The sequence below is a fragment of the Solea senegalensis genome, unplaced genomic scaffold (genome assembly GCF_019176455.1).
Source record: "Solea senegalensis isolate Sse05_10M unplaced genomic scaffold, IFAPA_SoseM_1 scf7180000016247, whole genome shotgun sequence".
Taxonomy (NCBI): Eukaryota; Metazoa; Chordata; class Actinopteri; order Pleuronectiformes; family Soleidae; genus Solea; species Solea senegalensis.
Window position 1 is genome coordinate 1 of NW_025321673.1, and position 22,186 is coordinate 22,186.

Below are 22,186 nucleotides of genomic sequence, written 5' to 3' on the forward strand. Positions count from 1 at the left end.
CAAGTTGAAGCCGAGTTCGCGAGTTACATTTCCAAATGAACCGTGTTAATTAATATAAAGTAAAAGGCTCGTCGTTTGACAATCACCTGGTTCGTCAACTGTCGGCCTTCGCTCGTGAGACTTCGGGGGTAACGCTAGCGAAGTTGGTTCAAAGCTAACGGTTAGCCACGGTTAGCCGCAGCCAGCTGATGCTTCTGATGCTTCTGATGCTTCACGCGTGTAATAATGTTGATGTGCTCCTGTGAAAAAGTGGATTTTAACATCGCGTCCCGGACCGTTGCTCGGCTAGTTTTTGAGGCCGAGCAAGATAACAGAAGCGCAGGAGTCTCATCCAACGGGAGGTAGGAGCTCCATCTTTGTTGGAAAGTTTCTGTGTTTATGTGTCTTTGTTTGTGACCTCGATCAGACGCACACACGTTCATCTCTGTGTGACGAGTGTGTGGTGAACGACAACTCACACAATCACGGGCTGGAGCTTTGAAGCGTAATGTCATGGCATTGAAGAGAACTGCTGTCTGTGTGTCTGTGTGTGTGTGTGTCTCTCCACTGTTTGTGGTGGGTTAGTCTGGACGGGATTGTTATTGTTCAAACAGATCACAGCACACACACACACACACACACGCCTGCAGTATGTTTCCATGTACTTCTGACCTTGGTAGCATTCAGTGACAATTAGAGTGTGTGGTGTTTGTAATAAGGTGTTTGATCGTGAGTTGGTTTGTCTCCCTGGTCCGTTCTAGGGTCAACTTGGCAGTTAGCACTTGTCTTTCCTCTCAACACACGTCAACACAGATTGCGCTACTTTTGTCTGTCCAATGCAGCAGTGTGTGTGTGTGTGTGTGTGTGTATGTATGTGTGTGTATATATATGTGTATGTGTGTATATGTGTATATATGTGTGTGTGTGTGTGTGTGTATATTTGTATATGTATACATACAGTATATGTATATATGTATACATATACTGTATACATATACACATATATACATGTACATATGTGTATGTACATGTATATATGTGTATATGTATGTGTGTGTGTGTGTATGTGTGTGTATATGTATATGTGTGTATATGTGTGTGTGTATGTATATATGTGTGTGTGTGTATATATGTATATGTATACATACAGTATATGTATATATGTATACATATATGTATACATATACATGTACATATGTGTATGTACATGTATATATGTGTATATATGTGTGTGTGTGTATATATGTGTGTGTGTGTTTATATGTATATGTATATATGTATACATATATACATGTACATATGTGTATGTACATGTATATGTGTGTGTGTGTATATATATGTGTGTGTGTTTATATGTATATGTATATATGTATACATATATACATGTACATATGTGTATGTACATGTATATATGTGTATATGTGTGTGTGTGTGTTTATATGTATATGTATATATATATATATACATATACATATACACATATATATATATATACATGTACATATACACATATATATATACATGTACATATGTACATGTATATATGTATACATGTACAACAAACAAAACTGTCTATGTAGGCTGTATGCAGTCTTCAGGCCTTTAGAACCAGCAGCACACAGAACTGATTCATTTTATGGCACTATGCAGTAAATGAACATAAACCTAAACAGCAGATGATGTTTTAACTAACATGCTGCATGAGATACATCAGACAACGTTCCTGCGTCATTGCAGCTTCACTACCAAGTCACAAATAACAAACACGTAAGCAGCTGTTATTCATGAGCTGTCCGATGGCACTGAAGCTGCAACTGCTGTAATAAATGCACGAGGGATATCGGATATGTGATATCCCTCGTGTCGCATGCATTCATTACAGCCGTTGCAGCTTCTGTACCGTCGGACAGATCATGAATAACAGCAAATGCTGTCGGACTAAACCCGCACCAGCCTGACCAGGAGAGGACAGCATGGAGCAAGTGGCCGGGGCTGCCGGACACCTTCTTGTGAGCTAACGTGTCTGAAGTGGGCTGGGTCGGCTCGGTCTATGGAGGTGCCGGGGGTGGCCATGTATCTTCTTCATCAACTCGTACTCGAAGTAATGCGTTGCACACATCGCTGTGGCGTTAACACGGAAAGGCCAACTGTCGTGCCTGTGAACCGAAGCAACACCGTTTACATTCCCCATACATTGTTTCAATTAAACACAGATCAAGTTAATAAATGACGTTTATATTGATCTCTTTCTAACATTTCACTTCTGTAACAATATGTTTCTTTAACTGGAGATGGCTGGGTGGCCCAGTGAGTAATGTGTGTGGCACTGGTCCGCCCAGGCCCATTACTGGCTATGCTGCTGGTACAATGTCCACACAGTTTTGGCTATTTTCGAGTTACTTGAAGGGAGAAAATATTAAATGATGACACTAAATTTTGAAAGTGGTATTGCAGACTAATAACATGAACTACACCATCATAAATGCATTCTATCGATTTGCCTTCTAATGGAAATGGTATTTCATTAGAAACCATCAGCTTTGTCATATGAAACCTCATATTCCCACAACTGGCAGTGCATAAAGTGTCCAAAGGCAGACAAAAATAACTCTAGTCTTGTCTTTGTGGGAATTTCATAAGATCAATATTTCAAGGAAAGATGGTGGTCGAATGTAGGCCGATCTTTTAAATTCAAAGTTTCTGCTTTTTCCACTCCAGGTACAAACTTCCAGATAGAAGTCTGTTTTTGTCTGAGACTTCAACTTTTGCGAAGATGAGCTTGATTATGATCACACTCAAGACTGAAGTACCAAAGGAAGGGAAGGAGTCCTGAAGAAAGTGTAACACTGGACCCAGGGCAAGTAGTGCTGAGGAGGAAGGGATGAGGCTCATGAACTAAACATAGAAAAGGAATCACAAGCCATTAAGTCACTGTTAGCCAAAACGTGCTGACTGGACATTGGAGTCCATCCATCATCTACCACTTTATCCTCCACCAGAGGGGTCAGGGGTGCTGTGCCAATCTCAGCTGACATAGGGCGATAGGCGGGGTCGTCACACCCTGGACAGTTTGTAAAGAGAAGTCCTGTTGCATTATCTGACACGCTCTCTTTTTTCTTCATGCTGCACTGATGATGAACTGATGACAACTAAACCTCTCTCATTAACTATTCTGTGGATTTACCAGTTGCCTGCTTGACATACATTTTTAACGAGAATTTCCTGAGAAAATGGCCACTTATTTGTTACAATATCAAGCCAGACGTGTTTTTTGACCCGAGGGCAATATCTGGTGTTTTTACCCCACAATTTCAAACCAAGCATAACACGAATGTTGCTGTCATCGATCAACTTGATGCAACAAACTAAAAGAGGAAATTAACCCCCTGAAAGTTTTTTAAGATGACTATGTCCTCTCCCATGGGACCAGAAGTTGTTGATCTGACTCAGCCTATCCCTGTCCCAAAACCGACCGTCTTCCCGCCATCATCAGATACAGAGTCCTGGTCTCGCTCACCTAGTCCCAGACTGTCACGCTTCAGTCGCCACAGCCGATCTCACCTCAGCAGGACCAGTACTAAAAAACGAAACGAAGAACAACAAGGTTGCAGTCCTAAGCGGGGTAAAACACCACAAATTGTGATCAAGGACGATGTGGAGAAGGTCACCTTTCTATGCCGAAGCCCCTCCCCCTCTACTGACATCCAAATTGAGGGGGAAGAGCAAGGTAAGGGCAGCCCTTCACAGGACCTCCTCCTGCCACCTTCTTGCTCATGGTCTCGTAGTCCCTCTCCCAGCCGCCGCTCTCGTTGGTGTCTCAGGAGCCTGTTCAGCAGAGACTCTGAGTGGGACAGCTGCAGGTTAGTGTGTAGGATTCACCCCAAATAACCAAATATTAAAAACCTTAGAATGAAAGAAAGTGTTAGTGTGCATATATGTGATCTGTTCTTTTTGTGCTCAAAGGGCCCAACACTGCTTTTGTTTCTTCCTTCATCAAGTCCAAAGGCCCTCTCTGTAAAGATGAGCTCACTTGTATTAGAGCAGCAGTAACAGTTTAACTGTGTCATGAGTGGAATCTCAGTCAATTTGCATTCAAGCCTGCTGAGACCAGATTTGCCTTGAATGACTGTCTGGAATCCTTAACCTCTCACTTGTTCATGTTGGTAGAGAATGAAAAGACCTTGCTTCTAACGTGTATCCTCCTACTCCACATTTCTCAAATGCCCCTTGAGGTTGGCTATTTTGGAACAAGATGTTGTTTCGATGAACTACTGCATAAATCTTGTGAGTACAGATTGCATGGTTAAAATCCTGCTCCCGCTGAGTTATATCAAGGACCAAAGTAATGTGGGTTAGAAAATAATGTTCTTGCACGATAAACCAAGCACATACACATAATACAGTTGGTGTTACAGAGAACAATGTATGCTTTTGGCATAGCTGACCTCTTCAAATAAGCAAAACAACTGGGTTAAGGATAGTGTAAACAAAGAAGGCGATACTGAGGAAAAATAGAGCAGGGTCACAGAGCTAGAGGCGGGATTATGCACCGTTTATCCTTCCTGTGAATCATGACATCATCCTCAGCCAATGGGAGTGGGCTCTTGGTCTGATGATGTCATGTGAGTCCAATCAGAGAAGGTTGAGGACGCCACTGCAGTGGGCTACAGAGGGCAAGCAGAGGGTGATTCTGTCAGCGCCGTATCGATGGTTATGTGCCTTTTTGTTGGTATTGTCTGTATCAACTTAAATATTCTTTTAGTTTTTATTGTTTTCATTCAACAAACAATAGAAGAACAATGTAAAAAAAAAAGGAAAAAACAACAACACAACAAGGAGAGTTCTTAAATCTTTTTCAGATTCTTAAATCTTTCAGTCCTCCAGGATCATCATATCATGTCCATCACTATTTGAGTTCTTGAATACAGTCCGTTTTTGCCATTTTTGTTCTCCCTGCACCTCTTGTACTCTCGTACAGAACATTAGCTTTTTTACTGGCTATTAATGGTAGATGTATAATTCCTTTATTAACGTTAGATGACTATTGAGTCTTACAGTTCATGGGTATATTATATCCCAGTACCTTTTGCAGGACATTATAGTTTGTATTTTTGAGCATGGTCTGCTTCTAATTCACCACATTTTCTCTAACATGTACAGATGGTATGTTGTGTATATGTTCTTAAACTTAGGTGTGATTTAAAGACATATCACATTTGAGAACTCCCTCCACTCAGTATCAGTAAAGCCTTACTACACGACTTAAGAAGTGCAAACACTGGCTGATCTTAACACAGACAAATTCAACATGCTGGGCCCACTGCAACTGTGGCCGCACATTGCACAAATCCATTCATGGAAGACTGCCTTTACTTTCAGTAGCACCCAAAAGCTTACAATTTAGCCATATCTCTTCTTCCCATGCCAATAAATGCAGTGGAGGCAGGAGAAATGGTGATGAAAAGTGGTAGTGACAAGAATCACTTGTGCCAGAAAAAGGGAGTGAATTTATTAAGTTTGTCCACTTATGCTCTGCTAGGGGGGAAAAATGCTACATTTTAATTTGTTATCATTAGGCAGTTTCCTGGTTTAACATGCTGCTTGTTGGTAGTGTGTTGGGTGCCATTCCGGGTCTTCCGACTGTCCAGTACTATCCATTACCTAAAGCTAATTTGGTCTGGTCATCAGTCCAGAAAATGTACCTGCCTGCATTTCTTCATCTTTTTGTTGCTGACGCTATTTGTCGCTCTTCTTCTGTGTACCAGCTTCTTCTTCTTTTTCCAGACATTAGCCAAGCACATGTGTAGAGTTCCTGGGCCAGCTTGAGTTTGATTGTGGTCCAATTGAAGGTACATGTGCAGTGGCAGCTCGACTCCCAAGTCACATTATCTGGGTGTCTTATTCCGATTGAGAATTTTAATTTACTACAATGTCACAACGTCTGGTTTTACTTGGACTTTGGCACATTTTTTAATCACAGATTTGTGCCTTTGCTTGCTTTGCATAAATGGAATATCATTTTTTTGTAGTGAAGCTGAAATAGGGCTATACAATTGATCAAAACTTACAATTATGGCCCCAAACGATTGCAAAAATAAAAACAACAGGCTTTTATTCTGAAAATTAAGCTTTTAAAGTTGTTATGGTGTCTGACTTCCTGTCCCACTAGTCATCCTGCAAGCAGTGTTGCTAACTCGCTATATTTTAGCGTCACTGAAGTCACTAAATTTTTGTGCGTTTACTCAGCTTTTAAAAAATGTGACTCGCGACTGTTATTGGAGACATTTGGAGACGTGAACGTATGCATCGTGTTAAAGGTCTTCGCACACAGGACGGGACAAAGTGTGAATAATCATGCACAATTCCATGTCTATTGAGCACAATGCAAAGAAACTAATAAATTATGAGGACACTATACTATACTGACACTGGGTCATTATAGTATATATATATATATATATATATATATATATATATATATATAAAAATTTCTAGGTAAAGTTAAGTATCTAACAACCTGTTAAATTACACCACAATGGCATTTGATTCATTCAAAATGGAGGTGCCCCATAACACACCCTGTATTAAGATGCAAACCCTGTGTGTGTGTGTGTGTGTGTGTTGTTTCTTCTTCTTATTTTACTCCCTCTCTTTTTTATGAGATGAAATCCTTTGACGCTAATGTAGCATGTATCAGTCCAGCACGTGATTCACTTTAAAGGCGAGGCCTCTGCACATGGAGCCGCCTCCCTCACTTAGTCCCTCCCACCCGCTGTTCGCTGATGCTAAAGGGATTACGAACGGACCCAGGGACTGGAGTCCGTTACCGGGTCCTGTGTTCGGTGAAACCGGGTGCTGTGTTCGGTGAAACCGGGTGCTGTGTTCGGTGAAGGCTGCAGCGGTGTGTCCGGTACCCTGCTGCGAGCTGTTTGGGCATCTAAATATCATCTGACGCGCGGGGCGGTGGACGATGGACGCGTTTCCAAGGCGATAACCGAGGGAAAGCAGGCGGACATAACCCCCCTCCTTTTAAGCGTTAGTTGGCTGTAGACGCGCGCGCGCACACACACACACACACACACGCACGCACGCGCACCCGCCCGCCCGCTGGAGAGTGCTATATTGACGCTAGATTGCACCAACGCCTCATGTTCGAGTAAGTGGCATCAGCAGTGTCCGCTCGTGTGTTTTGTAACCCGGTGGACACGCGCTGTTCCTGGGTGTTTTTGTGTGGATTGGACAGGTGTGCAGGTTCCGTGCAGCGACATTGTGGTTCTTGTGGTTCTTGTGGTTATTGTGGTTCTTGTTGTTTATGTTCATCATCCAGTCTGTCCTTCCTCAGCCGGTGACACTTGTCCACCCCTCATTTCATGGACACCAGTCTTGCATAATCTCCTGCCTTTTATCAGAGATCCATAACTCCTCCTCCTCCCTATAGCACTGCAGATGTGTCCAGATGTGCTGATGCTGGGTGTTTATGTGGTTTGCTAGCTTTCTATTTTTAGCCAATGACCTCTACCTAATCATGATTGAGCAGCGTTTCCATTCTTTTCATATTATTTTCAAGGACGAGAAAAATCTCTGCATTGAATTATGTTTCTGACTATTTCTGTTGTCCTTTTAAGACCTAATCTTATTGTGAATAGATAAACCAATATTATATGTTAAATGTGATAAATATAGCAGTGTTTCCATCGATGTCTCTGAAGCACAGAGGAAGTGAGTTGCTTATGTAAGGCTGCACCTTTGAAGTGATAAATCAATTATCAATCATAACTAAATGAATCGTCAACTCATTTTGTAATTGGAAATGTTTTTAGAAGTGAATAATATTTAGTATATTCTAAGAAATACTACTACACTTTGATGGGATAAATGTGTCTTGCCCCTGTCTGCCCTGTGCTGTTGCTGTATATACACAAATGCTCCCTCATTAAGGCCATTTGAAGTCCATGAAGACAAACGTAGACTTAATAAGATCAACAACAACAACATTAAAATGTATGGTGTTGCATCCAACTGCTCATAGAATATTCCATTTATTGTTGTGTTTACGTGCTAGAGAGCGCAGTATGATTACATGACATCAACAAATAGGATTATATCATCGAATTAGGATATACATGTTGTGTAATACACATAGTTACAAAGGTTCACATGTTATCTAATTAGTGCTTATTCCATGTTTGTCTTTGTCCAAGCTCTCTTTACATGGCCGTAGGACTGAATCTAACTATTATTTCCATTATCACGTGTTATTTTCTTGATTAGTCCTTTGGTCCAGAAAACCCTGTGAAGTGCACTCGGCCTCAAAGATATTCCATTTACTGTTTATGCGGATGCTTTACCAACTAGCCATAACTAGCTATAACAAATAAATGACAAATATTCTCAAGTTTCTTTTATTCCATCTAAATCCTACACACTTGACCTTTTATAAGCAAAGGAGTGGTAGTGTGTGTGTGTGGGTCAGGTTGGCCTTAAGTTACTAAATGAAGTGTTGAACTGGTTTTGTTTGGATTCATTAAGCTTAACTGTAGCTATATGTGATTGTGATCCCCTCAGAGAGTGGAGTTCTAAGTTCCTGCAAGTTGTTGTTTTCTTTCACCAGGTAGTTTTCAGAGGACTTTGGTGCAACCATGGAAACTGTTTCGGTGTAAATAAAACCATTTTCAGTCACTGACCTGGATGTTCGATGTAAACGCTTTGGCAGCAGTAGATGACGTTGAAGAGGACGAGAGGCTGAACAAGTGTCCATTTAGTGTTAGTGAGAATGTGAAATGACCATGATCCAGATGGAAGTGTTTCAGAAACACCTCATGTGTAGAAGACAGACTTACACAAATGATATAGGAGGTGTAGATGGATTTTATTGGTATAAAATGTCTGTGTTTCTATTGTAAATATGATTCATTCTGGTATTATTTTAGTTTGAATACTTCTTTTAAGTCCGGGAGATTATGACAGTTATGTGATGACCAAATAAAAATGGACCCCTGAGCTAAATATGTCACTGTGTCTTGTCTGTCTACAGCACAGCCAGTAACTCACCTCGCAGCACTCCTGGCAGCTCTCCCTCCCTGCGGCGCAGGGTCCTTGGTGGCGGCGGCGGCGGCGGCGGCAGGGCCAGTGAGAATGAGGGAGGAGGCGATAAGTGCACTACTGGAGGAGGTGGAGGTTCAGATAGCCCCCTGCCCTCCATATCCTCAGCCTCCTCCCTCACATCTGCATACCCACTTGCTTCTCGCCCCTTCAGCCGCAATGCCAAGGTAACTCAGAATACTCGCTGCCTCTGGGCTTTGTGTAAACATGCAGCCACAGGGAGGTGAACGCAGGGTTCCCCTACAGCTGCTAAACTGTGTTGTTTGTCAGAAATACATGGTAACATGGTGAGGACACTGGTGAACTCTAATGTACACGTCACCATGTCTTCAGAGCAGGTGCAGCAGCACAACATGCAAGTATGATTCAATATTAGAAACAAAAACAAACTCCAAAACAGCACAAAACTGGGCTGTAAAGTTAATTTGGAATTCTTTTAGTGGCATCAACCTGAAACAAGCAGTTACAATATAATAGAAGCTCCAATACAGGGGTGACATTCACCCTGTTTGAAGTTGATGAACCATCAAAATAAGTTGGAAGCTTGAAACCTACATTGGTGTTTTAAGGTGAAGCATTTTCTTCCTTTGTGCCAGATAAAGTACAGGATGATCACTCACTCACTCACTCACTCACTCTGTTACGGGACACTAAGGTCTAAGGTCTTATTTCAGGATCATTTTGTGTTAGAAAGCTTTTTAATGTTTAAATGTCAGTTAACACTACACCACCGGATGTGAACCCACAGGGTTAGCAGGTTATGAAACGACTGACTTTTCTTTGCTTTCAATATAGTGTTCATTAAAGCTGCTCAGTGACACGTAACCTGTTAAAATGCAGAAAACTCTTAACACCTCATAGAACAGACCTGGTCGACGGTCAGGACGTCTTAATGCCTGTGGTGTAACATTTGTATTTCTGCACTGTTCACGACCAAATGTTCTGTTCTTTATTTTACAGAAAATGCAGAGCTGGTACAATGTAAGTGCACATCCACATCGTTCCAGTCAGAGTCAACTTTCTTCTGCTGTTGTTTCTGCACGAGAGTGAGGACGTAGCAGAGTGTGTGTGTCTGTGTGTGTGTGTGTGTGTGTCTGTGTGTGTCTGTGTCTGTGTGTGTGTGTGTGTGTGGTGTCGTGCCGTGTGTCTGTGTCTGTGTGCGTGTGCTGTGTGCGTGTGTGTGTCTGTGTGTGTATGCGTGTGTCTGTATGCGTCTGTGTGTGTGTGTCTGTGTCTGTATGCGTGTGTCTGTGTGTGTGTGTGTGTCTGTGTGTATGCGTGGCGCGTAGCGTGTCTGTGTGTGTAATGCGTGTGCGCGTGCGTAATGGTGTAGCGTCTGTGTGCTGTAATGCGTGCGTGTGTATGCGTCTGTGTGTATGTTAGTGTGTGTAATGTGTCTGTGTCTGTGTGTGTGTGTGTATGCGTGTCTATGTGTGTGTCTGTGTGTCTGTGTCTGTGTGTGCGTGTGTCTGTGCTGTGTGTCTGTGTCTGTATGTGTGTGTGTGTGTGTGTGTGTGTGTGTGTCTGTGTGCTGTGTGTGTATGTCTGTGTGTGTCTGTGTGTCTGTGTCTGTGTGTGTCTGTGTGTGTGTCTGTGTGTGTGTCTGTGTGTCTGTGTGTGTGTGTGTGTGTGTGTGTGTGTGTGTGTGTGTCTGTGTGTGTGTTGTGTGTGTCTGTGTCTGTGTGTGTGTGTGTGTGTTTCCAGCTTCTCTTCTTCTGTCACACCTCGCTTTGGCTTTTAAGTTTTGATGTAAATGAAAGTCAGCATAATATCTACCCATTGCTTGTTGCTATAATAGTTGTGCTGTCCCTCCTCCTCCTCTCCTCCTCTCCTCCTCACCTCCTCTCCTCCTCACCATGTTCTCCGTTGTTTCTCCTCATCCTCAGGTTCTAAGTCCCACATACAAACAGCGGAATGAAGATTTCCGTAAACTCTTTAAGAAACTTCCTGACACAGAGCGACTCATAGTGGGTGAGTCAGCTGCACTTGTGTCACCAAAGACACTCAAGAAGATCAAATCTCTGGAGTTGTTTCAATTATTCTTTAGACCTGGTTCACACTGGATGTGTTTCGGCTGCATTTTCATTTTGGCGTCCACGTTCACCAGTGACAGCGTGTCCCACACTGCACGTGTGAGACACGCTGTCCCACACTGCACGTGTGAGACACGCTGTCCCACACTGCACGTGTGAGACACGCTGTCCCAGCAGAAATGACAGAGAATTAAACAGCCTCTTATACAGTCATTCTAGTATCTTGGCTGAATCTGAATACATGACAAACATAAATATTATACGTTTTAAACTCAGACCATGTGTTTTTCAGTCGGCTGACCTCTTGTTATCTTGTTTTCTTGCCTTTTTCCCCAGATTACTCTTGTGCTTTGCAGAAGGACATCCTGCTTCAGGGCCGTCTTTATCTGTCAGAGAATTGGCTGTGTTTCTACAGTAACATCTTCCGTTGGGAAACCACTGTATGTCACGCACACACACACACACACACACAGTCTAACACTGTCTGTCTGTTGACATCTGCAATCTGATAATCAGTCATTTTAGTCTGACTCGGGTCCTTGGTGAGATTATGATACACACAGTGAATCTCTTTCCTTTTCTGTGCAGATCACTATCCTGTTGAGAGATGTGACCTCGATGACGAAGGAGAAGACGGCTAAGCTCATCCCAAATGCCATCCAGATTTGCACTGACAATGAGAAGGTGGGACTCATACACAACTCTGAAGCCTAGTGGAGATGTTTTTCAAGACCTGAGATCACCCTCTATATCCTGTACAGTTTAAAACTGTAGTGTGTAACTTTTAAATAAATGCAAACCAATGTTATATTCAAATGCTCTATAAAACATTCAAATGTAAATATGCCAAGTTTTAGCTCGAGGCTAATTTCCACCTGTAGGCTTAAAAACTTTATCATGTGCATTTTACATCGCGGCACCTGAAATGATCCACTCGATACCTGCTGGTGGCCGTTACTGTCTGACACAAGCATGACCGGATGTTTTGAACATCTACTGAAGTCATTAAATGGGACTTCCATATCTGAGGGTAGAGACCGAGAACTTACAAACCAAGTTTACAAATATCATTTCATTCTGATACGTTTTTGACAGGGATTTATTTTTTTTGACGTCATCAGTGAGTATATAGTTACTAAATGTAATGGGAACATACTTCACAATAAATCCATCACAACTGTAGACAGGAAGTTGACAAATGTACATGAAAAGAAATCCACTCAGATTAAAACCTCGTTGGCAGAGCTAACAATGTTCCATAGTTAATCTTCAAAAAGATCAAATAGTAACAACAAAAATCACCAAAGATTACGCACTGCAGCTTTAAGTTCTCAGCTGCTGCTAATACTGTTCAATGTGTGTTTGCTGGTGAAGCAGTATGAAATGAGCTGACTCAACGTCTCCACTGACTGACAAAGCAAACATCCAGACATTTGTTTAATCCTCTATTTCTCCCATCTCTCTTCCTTCCTTCCTTCCTTCCTTCCCTCCCTCCCTCCCTCCCACTGATATTCCTCCTCTCAGCATTTCCTCACATCTTTTGGAGCAAGGGATCGCAGCTTCATGATGATTTTCCGTCTGTGGCAGAATGCACTGTTGGACAAGGTACAGCCTCCTTTCATGCCGTCCTGGTGGTTAATGCTGTTGACTGTGCCTCATGGCTAGTAGTTAAGAAAAGAACAGAATAGAATAGAGTGTTAATAAGCAGGAGATGACCTCACACAGGCTGAGGAAAACCGTTTGATAAACTGTCATTTAATGATTTTCCTTGATCTGCAACATCCACAGACTGGTTAGCACATGCCTCGGCACAGTTTTACTCACAGTTAGTGCAAACAGAAGTCCAGCATGTTCCTCCGCCGTGTTCGTCTCTCATCCTCATACAAAGTGTGTGATCTTGACACGATGGTTCCTCTCGACGTTAGATTATAAGAGGGATCTCCCGACACGACGCCAATGACTTCTTTCAGCCCTTCATCCTCTGCTGCGTCAAATTATTTGAATGAATCGCCAAAATGAACGTGTTAACGTTGACAGCACTAATATATGTTTCCGTGTGTGTTCTTTAATATTTAGATATTTTTTATATTTGTCATTTCCAAATGATTTAATTGTTTGTGACACGTCAAGTTATTGCAGCACAACACGAATACAAATATGAGTGCACGAGGGCAGCGTTGGACGCAGTACCCCATTGTGGTGTAGATGTTGGTGCATCCCTAATGAAACGCTTACACAATGCTCCATGCTCTTGTCAGCTGAGGAGAGGGTCTCGATTGTGTCCTGAGGACAGATTGCGTTCACGCAGCTCAGGAATGTGGTCACATGCCTTCTCAAATCACCACTGAATGTGCGTTCTGTGATCACATCTGAGCACAGATCAGATTCAGACCTGTAAAGCACTCACCACATGTGATTTGAACACACAGGACAGATGTTATTACCTCACAAAGACATTGTCGGCTTGACTCGTACATACTGTTTCACTTCCTCAATCACCAAAGCAACGAAGAGTCATGTAAAGAGTTTGCACAGTTATTTCCTCTTGCTGTACATAAGCCTCTGTCCGATCAGCACATATTCCCTTGATGTTCAGAATCAGAATGAGAATACTTTATTCATCTTTATTAATTTATTATTACACTGTAACAAGAAATCCTGCATTAATCATTTAAACAAACTCCAAACTAAACAAGGCAGTCAGAGATGGCAGACTTCACCACACTCACATAACAAGCCTCTGGCGGCCTCTGGTGGTCATGTTGGCCTGTGCGCAGACAGACAGACAGACAGTCAGACAGACAGAGCCACCAAAAACAACACTCCGTTATATAATAAACTGTACATGTACTACTCAACTGTACATTTACATGTACTACTCAACTGTACATTTGCATCTACTACTCAACTGTACATGTACTACTCAACTGTACATTTACATGTACTACTCAACTGTACATTTGCATGTACTACTCAACTGTACATGTACTACTCAACTGTACATTTACATGTACTACTCAACTGTACATTTGCATGTACTACTCAACTGTACATGTTGTACATGTACTACTCAACTGTACATGTAGTAGCATCTAACTGTACATAAAACTGCAGAAATGACAGATCTGAGGAACTCTACGTATATTTAAAGTCAATGACTTCAAGTTTTACTGTGATCTTCTCTTTATTCTCACAGTCATTGTCCCCTAAAGAGCTGTGGCACATCGTGCACCAGTGTTACGGCACTGAGCTGGGCCTTACCAGTGAAGACGATGACTATGTCTCTCCCATTGCCGAGCACATGAACGGCCTGCTGTGAGTGTTTGTAATGTGTTTACAGCTGTTGTGTGTGCAGTGTGTGACTTTGAGCGCTTTGTGTTGTTGTTGATGTCTTAGGTTTTTATCCTTGTCCTTCAGTTAGCAACTTCCTGTCTATAGTTTTTTTTTTTCATTGGACTGGAATGTTTGTGAACATGGATTCCAGCATTGTTTGTGTCTCATTGATTGATTGATTGATTGATTGATTGATTGATTGATTGTTTGACACTTCCTCTCCCTTGATTCTTCAGGCCATGTGACGAGTCAGTGTTGGTCACAGATCTGCTCGACCTGAGCTCGGTGTCGGTTCCCTCTACAGGCAGCTCTCCCCCTCCGCTGGTGCCCTGTCGTCCCGCCAGCCCTTCCTCTGCCACTAACCTCGGGGGCTCGTCTCCGTTTTCTTCTGCCTCCTGTCTGCCCATAGAGGTGCCTTCTGCGTCTGGACGTAGACTCAGCTCTGACCCACTTGAACCCAGCCCCCCCAGCTCCCAGGGTGTATTACCAACCACCACTGCCCCCAGTGCTTCCGTGTCAGCCTCTGCCCTGGCGTCTGCTGCTGCTTCATTTGTGAGTGTTTCTCCCTGTGTTTGATTACTTCATGTACTTGGACCAGCATTGTCCCACATGGACTGTCTGTCAGGAGCAGTGTCTGCCCACATGAAGCCTCTTTCATCTCAAGCTGTCTCTCTCTCTCTCTGCATCAGTATATAGAAGAGGGCGGCGACAGCCTGTCTGAGTCAGCCAATCAAATGCTTCCACCGCCAACCGCTCGGCTGGGAAACCTGTCCTCACTGGACGTTACCAATGACGAGGAACTGCCCACTGACCCCAGCAACTCGTCTGACACGCAAGAAGAGAGTGAGTGTTATTTTGTTGTTTTGTGAAAAACATCATGTTGTTTAAATGCTGTTAAAGTCTGAATGTCATTGTAATGAACTACAACAGTCAGTAAGATTCTAGTGTTCTGTCTGTCCACGGCTCAGTCAGAGACAGTTCCACTGAAGGACACACCGTGTAATCTGTAAACAACCAACTGCTTTGAACCAAGATCGGTGTTATTGCAAGAGAAAGTATTTATTGATGAATGTGTCATTTATTTTCATAATGAATTAATTCTGTGTTCGGTCCATGACCTTTTAGAATGTTGCTAACTGTTTCCTAAACTTCAAAATGCTGACTTTCTAAATGATGTAGTTTTTCCACAAACTGCTGCAGCAAAGAGCAAAACAACCATTTAAGAAGCTGAACTGACACTTAACTTAAAAAGATGTTTTATTCACGGAATAATAGGCAGTTAGTAAAGTAACTCCTGCAGCCTCAAGTTAACATGGCAAAGAGTTAACATCAGGGTTTCCACTATCGAAAAGAATCGTAGAAACTGATGTGTGGAACTGTGCCCTCTTACTTTAAAAATGCAGATTTAGCATTGGATGCTAATCATTATACTACGTTACACTACATGCAGTCTTGACAGCAACAATACATCAAACTCTTATTCACAAGGTTTTTGGGTGAATCTCTGCATCCTTTCTGCGTCTGTGAATCCCTGAAGTTTCACAACAAACACTTCAGTCCATGCAGAGAAAGCAAGTTTCATGTTTGCCTCAGCTCAAGTGCAACATAACTGCTAGGTCCAAGTCGCATGGAATACTCCTCACCAGCTGCTCTGCAGCTCTGTAGCTCTGCTGCTCTGCTGCTCTGCTGCTCTGCAGCTCTGCAGCTCTGCAGCTCTGCTGCTCTGCAGCTCTGCAGCAAGGACGTCTCCACTGCTACAAACCAACACGAGACATTCATAAGCTGCTTAACGTGCTTAACGTCTTCTTGAGGACACTTGACCTGAAGGAAGTGTCATGATGGACGATGGACAGTCTGCACAGGAGACATTGTAATGTTTTTTGTAAAATTATAGTTCGAGCTGGGCGCTGACTGACTGTCTGTCTGTCTGTCTGTCTGTCTGTCTGTCTGACTGTCTGTCTATCAGTGTTTCCAAGAGAACTAGGAAATCTAAAAAAACCTCTTGAAATTGAGGAATGTATTTTTTCTCAACACACACTTGAGTTTCTGTTCTTGTTCAGTTTCCCACGTCTGTGTGCAGTGATATGCAGTTAGAAAGTTCTGTTCTGTTAAACTTCCTTATTTGACTTTTCTCACAGTCCCACCAGTTATCTAGAAATAAACAACACATGGGCAAAGTGGTGCAGAACAATGAAATAATAAAGTTTAAAGAAAGTCTATTCACAGTCATTTCAGTCTCAAGTGCAGAAGGCTTACACATATACACATTTTAAGGTCGGGTTGGGGGAGGGGAAAGTTCTGCCACCATTGTGTCCTCAGAGTTCAACATTCTAACAGCACAGAGAAGAAACAGGTGGTTTCTTGTGAGACGGTAGACTGGCTCATTCTGCAGAAACCATGACAACAAGCTAAACCTCCATAACTCAGATCAACACTTTCACTGCTAAGAGAGCCTCACAATCCCCCCACCATCAGTGTTGCCTTCATAGTCTTGTTTTCAAAAAACCAACCTGGATGAAGCGTCGTCTCAAATGTGCTCTTGCCGTCCTTAAGGTGAAGTGGAGTCCTTCTGTGCAGACCTGAGTGGACGACTGAACATCAACTGTGTGGTCCGCATGAGTGTGGACAAGCTTCACGACCTGCTGTTCTCTGCTGACACACACTTCATCCAGCACCTTTTCTCTCAGCGCCACTTTACAGGTATGTTGATTAAAACTGACTTAAACATGCACGATACAGTCCTTGTGATTTATTCATCTTTCAGTCATTCGTGGAACAGAATGTGATGACTAACCCACTGTTTTCTGTCAATAATGTTGTGCTATCACATATTTATAGTGTACTGGATGGCATCATTCCTGGAGTGCTAAATTGATATTATTGATATATTATTATTCTGCAGTTTAAATGAAGCCACACGTATGTTCTCACCTTCTCTGTCTCGACTCACGTGTGTCTTTCAGATCTGCTCGTTGGTGAATGGCAGCAGGACAGCAGCAGTGGGAATACCACCCGTGTGCTCAGCTACACCATAGCTCTCAACAACCCCCTTGGCCCCAAGACTGCCCCTGTGGTGGAAACGCAGGTTAGTTCTAGACAACATAGGCCTTTGTGGTTTGGAACTCATGCTCATTTAACGGTAGTTAACTCTACAGAAACACCTCGATGAGTATTATTTGGTATCTGTTGTAATTCTCTTTTCATTGCACACTTGAGCATGTAATGTTTTCTCCTTCTTACTCTGATTACTTTGGTGGAACCTTCTTTCCAGATTTATTTTGCAAGAACTATCAGACCGTTGAATTTTGACATCCATTGTTTTTAGTTTTGTGCTCAGTTATGATTCCAGTGCTAAAACTTACTGGACTAAGAATTTATTTAAGATATAACACAGAATCACAGACACACAGTCACACACACACACACACACATAAAGTAGTGACACAACATATAGTTCATATTAAATAAACTGCTGACATATTATTAGTTTTTGGCTATAACTTCAGGTCCTTCAGTATCAGTGGCTGTTGAGGGTCTTTGAAACAAGGAAGCTCATTTCAGACCCAGTTATTTAAACGTTCATTCTTGTATAAATTCTGACGTCCACTCATAAATCATGGGTTATAAAATCATTTACAGAAGGGGACAAATTTAAAAACTGAATGTAAATAATGGTCAAATAATATACAATTCTGAAAAAAGCAAGCCTATAGATCAGAGATCAGAATTTGAAGTTAAATAAAGGTGTCGAGATATATTTGTGAATGCAGAGCTTTTTTCTTTTTTCATAAAATAAGGTTGATTTAACCATTTAACCTCAGAAAGGCCAAAGTACTCTCAAAAGAACATAAAGGTGGAAGAGGGGTTTATGGTTTATGTTTGTTTCTGTTACAGGTGAGGAAACTTGACGTGTGATACTAATAAAAGTGTGTTAATGGTGGTGTGTCAGAGAGGAAATAAAATGAATAACTCTCCACCTGCACTTCCCTTCACACTTCTAGACGTTGTATAAGAGCAGTGCACGAGGAGAGTGCTATGTAGTGGACTCTGAGGTCATCACCTCAGGTATCCCATACCAGGACTACTTCTACACCGTCCATAGATACTGCCTCACCTCCATCAACAAGCACAAGAGCCGCTTAAGGTAGGTTTATGTTCTCATTGGTCTAAAGCACGTGGATGTGACATGACAGACTTAGACCAAACTCACTGTACTAGAGTCGCTCAGTCCTCCCATGCTGTTTTATCAACAAAAAGTTTTTTGTTTTGCTCACAAACCAAAGGTGTTCAGTTTCCTGTCATAGAGAAACTAGAACCGAGAAAGTAAAAAGGTCAAAGGATCAAGGGATTTGTGAAATTTTGTAAGATATCCCGAGTCTTCTTCTCTTGCTGCAAAGGCAAGAGTGCTGATCACTACACCAACCGTGTGGCCCGAACCCGAGTCTGTATATAGAACGCTTGGGAAATCCTGGTGTAGATGATGGTGTTAATGAGCAGCTGGTAAATACAGCTGTAAACAGCTCTACAATATAATGACGCACAAGTCTTGTTATTCTTCAGAGTTTCCTCTGAAATCTGTTACCGGACGCAGCCGTGGAGTCTGGTGAAAGCACTGATTGAGAAGAACACCTGGAGCGGTGTTGAAGAGTACTACAGACATATGGGTGAGTCACATGGTGCACCTCGCAGCATATCCCTGAATAAACCAGTCTCACCTACTCGAGCAAAGTGTGAGTGAAACTGCAGAAGCGTGACATGGTTGATATCAAAGTCAAAGATTACAAGACGACCATGCTGCAACAACAACAACAACAACAACAACATAATGAAAAGATTAACAGAATCCATACAGTGCATGTGCATACACATACACACACACACGTGTGTGTTTTAATCCCTCCATCTCTTGACTTTGCTTGGTGCAGAGGGAGAGGTGTGTAAGCTGGAGACACTGCTGCAGTCGGACGTTTCAGTGATGACCACCGGTGACGCAGTCAGGGCCGAAGGTGTCAAGACGCCGCCAGGTCTGCGCCGCCGTAAACGCACCTGCTCTCGGCGAGATGGAGCGGGTGTGGCTACAGGAGAGCGAGGGGATAGAGGAGTTGGAGAGGCGAGGGAAAGAAGAGAAACTGGTAAGTCAGGTGATGCTTTGGGTCATGTGACCACCAAGCCAAAAAAGCCTGATCTGTCCTGTAATTTACTGCCATCTACTGATTAGATTACTTTCACAAAATGGCTCCATGGAACTTTCCAAGGCTTGAAATGAAAAAAATCATCAAACGTTTAAATTTAAATGGGATCAGAGGTGACTGAACATGGATATTTCTTTATTATTATTGTTGATTTATTTATCCATCTCATTAGGCCCAGGTCAATGAAAGCCACACACATACATGTATGTGTAGATATATATATATATATACATATATATGTACAGGTGCTGGTCATATAATTAGAATGTCATTAAAAAGTTGATTTATGTCAGTAATTCCATTCAAAAAGTGAAACTTGTATATTATATTCATTCATTGCACACAGACTGATATATTTCAAATGTTTATTTCTTTTAATTTGATGATTATTACTGACAACTAATGAAAATCCCAAATTCTGTATCTCAGAAAATTAGAATATTACTTAAGACCAATACAAAAAAAGGTTTTTTAGAAATGTTGGCCAACTGAAAAGTATGAACATGGAAAGTATGAGCATGTACAGCACTCAACACTTAGTTGGGGCTCCTTTTGCCTGAATTACTGCAGCAATGCGCCGTGGCATGGAGTCGATCAGTCTGTGGCACTGCTCAGGTGTTATGAGAGCCCAGGTTGTTCTGACAGTGGCCTTCAGCTCTTCTGCATTGTTGGGTCTGGCGTATCACATCTTCCTCGTCACAGTACCCCATAGATTTTCTCTGGGGTTAAGGTCAGGCGAGTTTGCTGGCCATTTAAGAACAGGGATACTATGGTCCTTAAACCAGGTACTGGCAGCTTTGGCACTGTGTACAGGTGCCAAGTCCTGTTGGAAAATGAAATCTGCATCTCCATAAAGTTGGTCAGCAGCAGGAAGCATGAAGTGCTCTAAAACTGACCCTGGACCTCAGAAAACACAGTGGACCAACACCAGCAGAGGACATGGTTTGACACAAGGAATGCGACAGCTGAAACCCATGTCTTGCATATGTCTGTGCGTGGTGGTTCTTGAAGCACTGACTCCAGCTGCAGTCCACTCTTTGTGAATTTTTGAATGGGTTTAGTTTCACAATCCTCTCCAGGGTGCAGTTATCCCTGTTGCTTGTACACTTTTTTCTACCACATCTTTTCCTTCCCTTCGCCTCGCTATTAATTTGCTTGGACACAGAGCTCTGTGAACAGCCAGCCTCTTTAGCGATGACCTTTTGTGTCTTGGTGTCAACTGTCAAGTCAGCAGTCTTCCCCATGATTGTGTAGACTACAGAACTACACTGAGAGACCATTTAAAGGCCTTTGCAGGTGTTTTGAGTAAATTATCTGATTAGAGTGAGGCAGGTGTCTTCAATATTGAACCTTTTCACAATATTCAAATTTTCTGAGATACTGAATTTGGGGTTTTCATTAGTTGTCAGTTATAATCATCAAAAGTAAAAGCAATAAACACTTTAAATATATCAGCCTGTGTGGAATGAATGTATACATTATACAAGTTTCACTTTTTGAAAGGAATTACTGACAAAAATCAACTTTTTGATGATATTCTAACTATATGACCAGCACCTGCATATGTATATATATGTATATGTGTGTGTGTGTATATGTATATGTATATATATATATATATATATATATATATATATATATATATATATATATACACATATATGTGTGTGTATGTGTGTGAAGCCCTAATCTCTACATTTGTTTTTTTAGGTGGTCAGTATTTGAAGCTGGGGGAGCGTTCACATGGCGGAGGACACAACAGTATTTCCACCATCCTCCTCATTGTCAGCTTTATGTAAGTTCAAATATGTACACTGTGTGCACTCTTTGCGTTCATAAATAGCAGAGGACCCTTTGAATCACTACTCTGTTTGTTCATACCATGTTTCACTGTGCATGGATCATAGCAATCTAAATGCTCTTATTCATTCTGTCATTTTACACATTTCTACACAGAGATTCTCTGATTCTCTCTCTCGTCTTTGAAAAGAAATCATTCAAGTCCACACACAAAAGCATGTGTGTGTTCTGACACGTTTAGTAGCACAGTGCGTCTCTCTCTATGTTCTGTAATATGGTGGATGTAGAAGTTCCTGCCTCATCTAATCACTGGTGTGATTGTATCGTTCTGAAATGGGGTGGCAGCGCTTGGTCGTTCTTTTTTCTTGTTTTTAACATAATGAATCAAAGCATACAAATGAATAGGAAATAAAAAAGCAGTGAATGAATTCTGTGTTAAGTCTTAGTGAATCTGATTTTACATCAAAAAGATCTGATGTCATTTTATCATTAAATCGAAGTCCTCAGAATCTAATCAAATCATGAGATGCTTAAAAATTCCCACCCCCTAGTTTTGATATTTGCTTTCTGCTGCCTTCAGTCATCCACACATGCTGGATATCAATCTTCTGCTTACTCACAGCCTCACAATGCGTCTCTTTTTCTCTTATTTTCCCTCCTTTCTGCAATTCTTCTTGTGCACAGGATCGGTATCAGGTTCGTATCAATAAAATAAAAGGTTTTGAATGTTTACGTATGAACTGTAGA

General features: G+C 41.9%; 1 protein-coding gene across 3 annotated transcripts; it reads left to right on the forward strand.

Annotated features, from left to right (window-relative positions):
- The first annotated feature begins 8 nt into the window (after window positions 1-8).
- LOC122762931 (protein Aster-B-like) lies at window positions 9-22,185 on the forward strand. Of its 3 annotated transcripts, none has more exons than XM_044018099.1 (17): window positions 9-341; window positions 9,014-9,248; window positions 10,042-10,062; window positions 10,968-11,052; window positions 11,451-11,554; window positions 11,703-11,798; window positions 12,639-12,719; window positions 14,311-14,429; window positions 14,684-14,999; window positions 15,137-15,290; window positions 17,001-17,147; window positions 17,411-17,532; window positions 18,449-18,591; window positions 19,008-19,111; window positions 19,373-19,579; window positions 21,350-21,434; window positions 22,124-22,185. In XM_044018099.1, exons 1-17 carry the CDS (start codon window positions 226-228, stop codon window positions 22,152-22,154), a joined length of 2,166 nt encoding a protein of 721 aa, XP_043874034.1. In that variant the 5' UTR covers window positions 9-225; the 3' UTR covers window positions 22,155-22,185. The 3 variants fall into 3 exon arrangements, with proteins under 3 accessions (XP_043874034.1, XP_043874033.1, XP_043874035.1); XM_044018098.1 differs by lacking the exon at window positions 9-341 and adding an exon at window positions 3,002-3,839; XM_044018100.1 differs by lacking the exon at window positions 9-341 and adding an exon at window positions 6,575-7,135.
- The last annotated feature ends 1 nt before the right edge of the window (window position 22,186 follows it).

What these genes read in the sequence shown, in the direction of transcription:
- LOC122762931 (XM_044018098.1), top strand. Translation starts at nt 3,382, where the DNA reads ATGACTATGTCCTCTCCCATGGGACCAGAAGTTGTTGATCTGACTCAG. An exon ending in AAATGCAGAGCTGGTACAAT is followed by an intron (nt 10,063 to 10,967) that starts GTAAGTGCACAT and finishes CCTCATCCTCAG; the next exon opens with GTTCTAAGTCCCACATACAA. An exon ending in CTCCTCATTGTCAGCTTTAT is followed by an intron (nt 21,435 to 22,123) that starts GTAAGTTCAAAT and finishes TCTTGTGCACAG; the next exon opens with GATCGGTATCAGGTTCGTAT.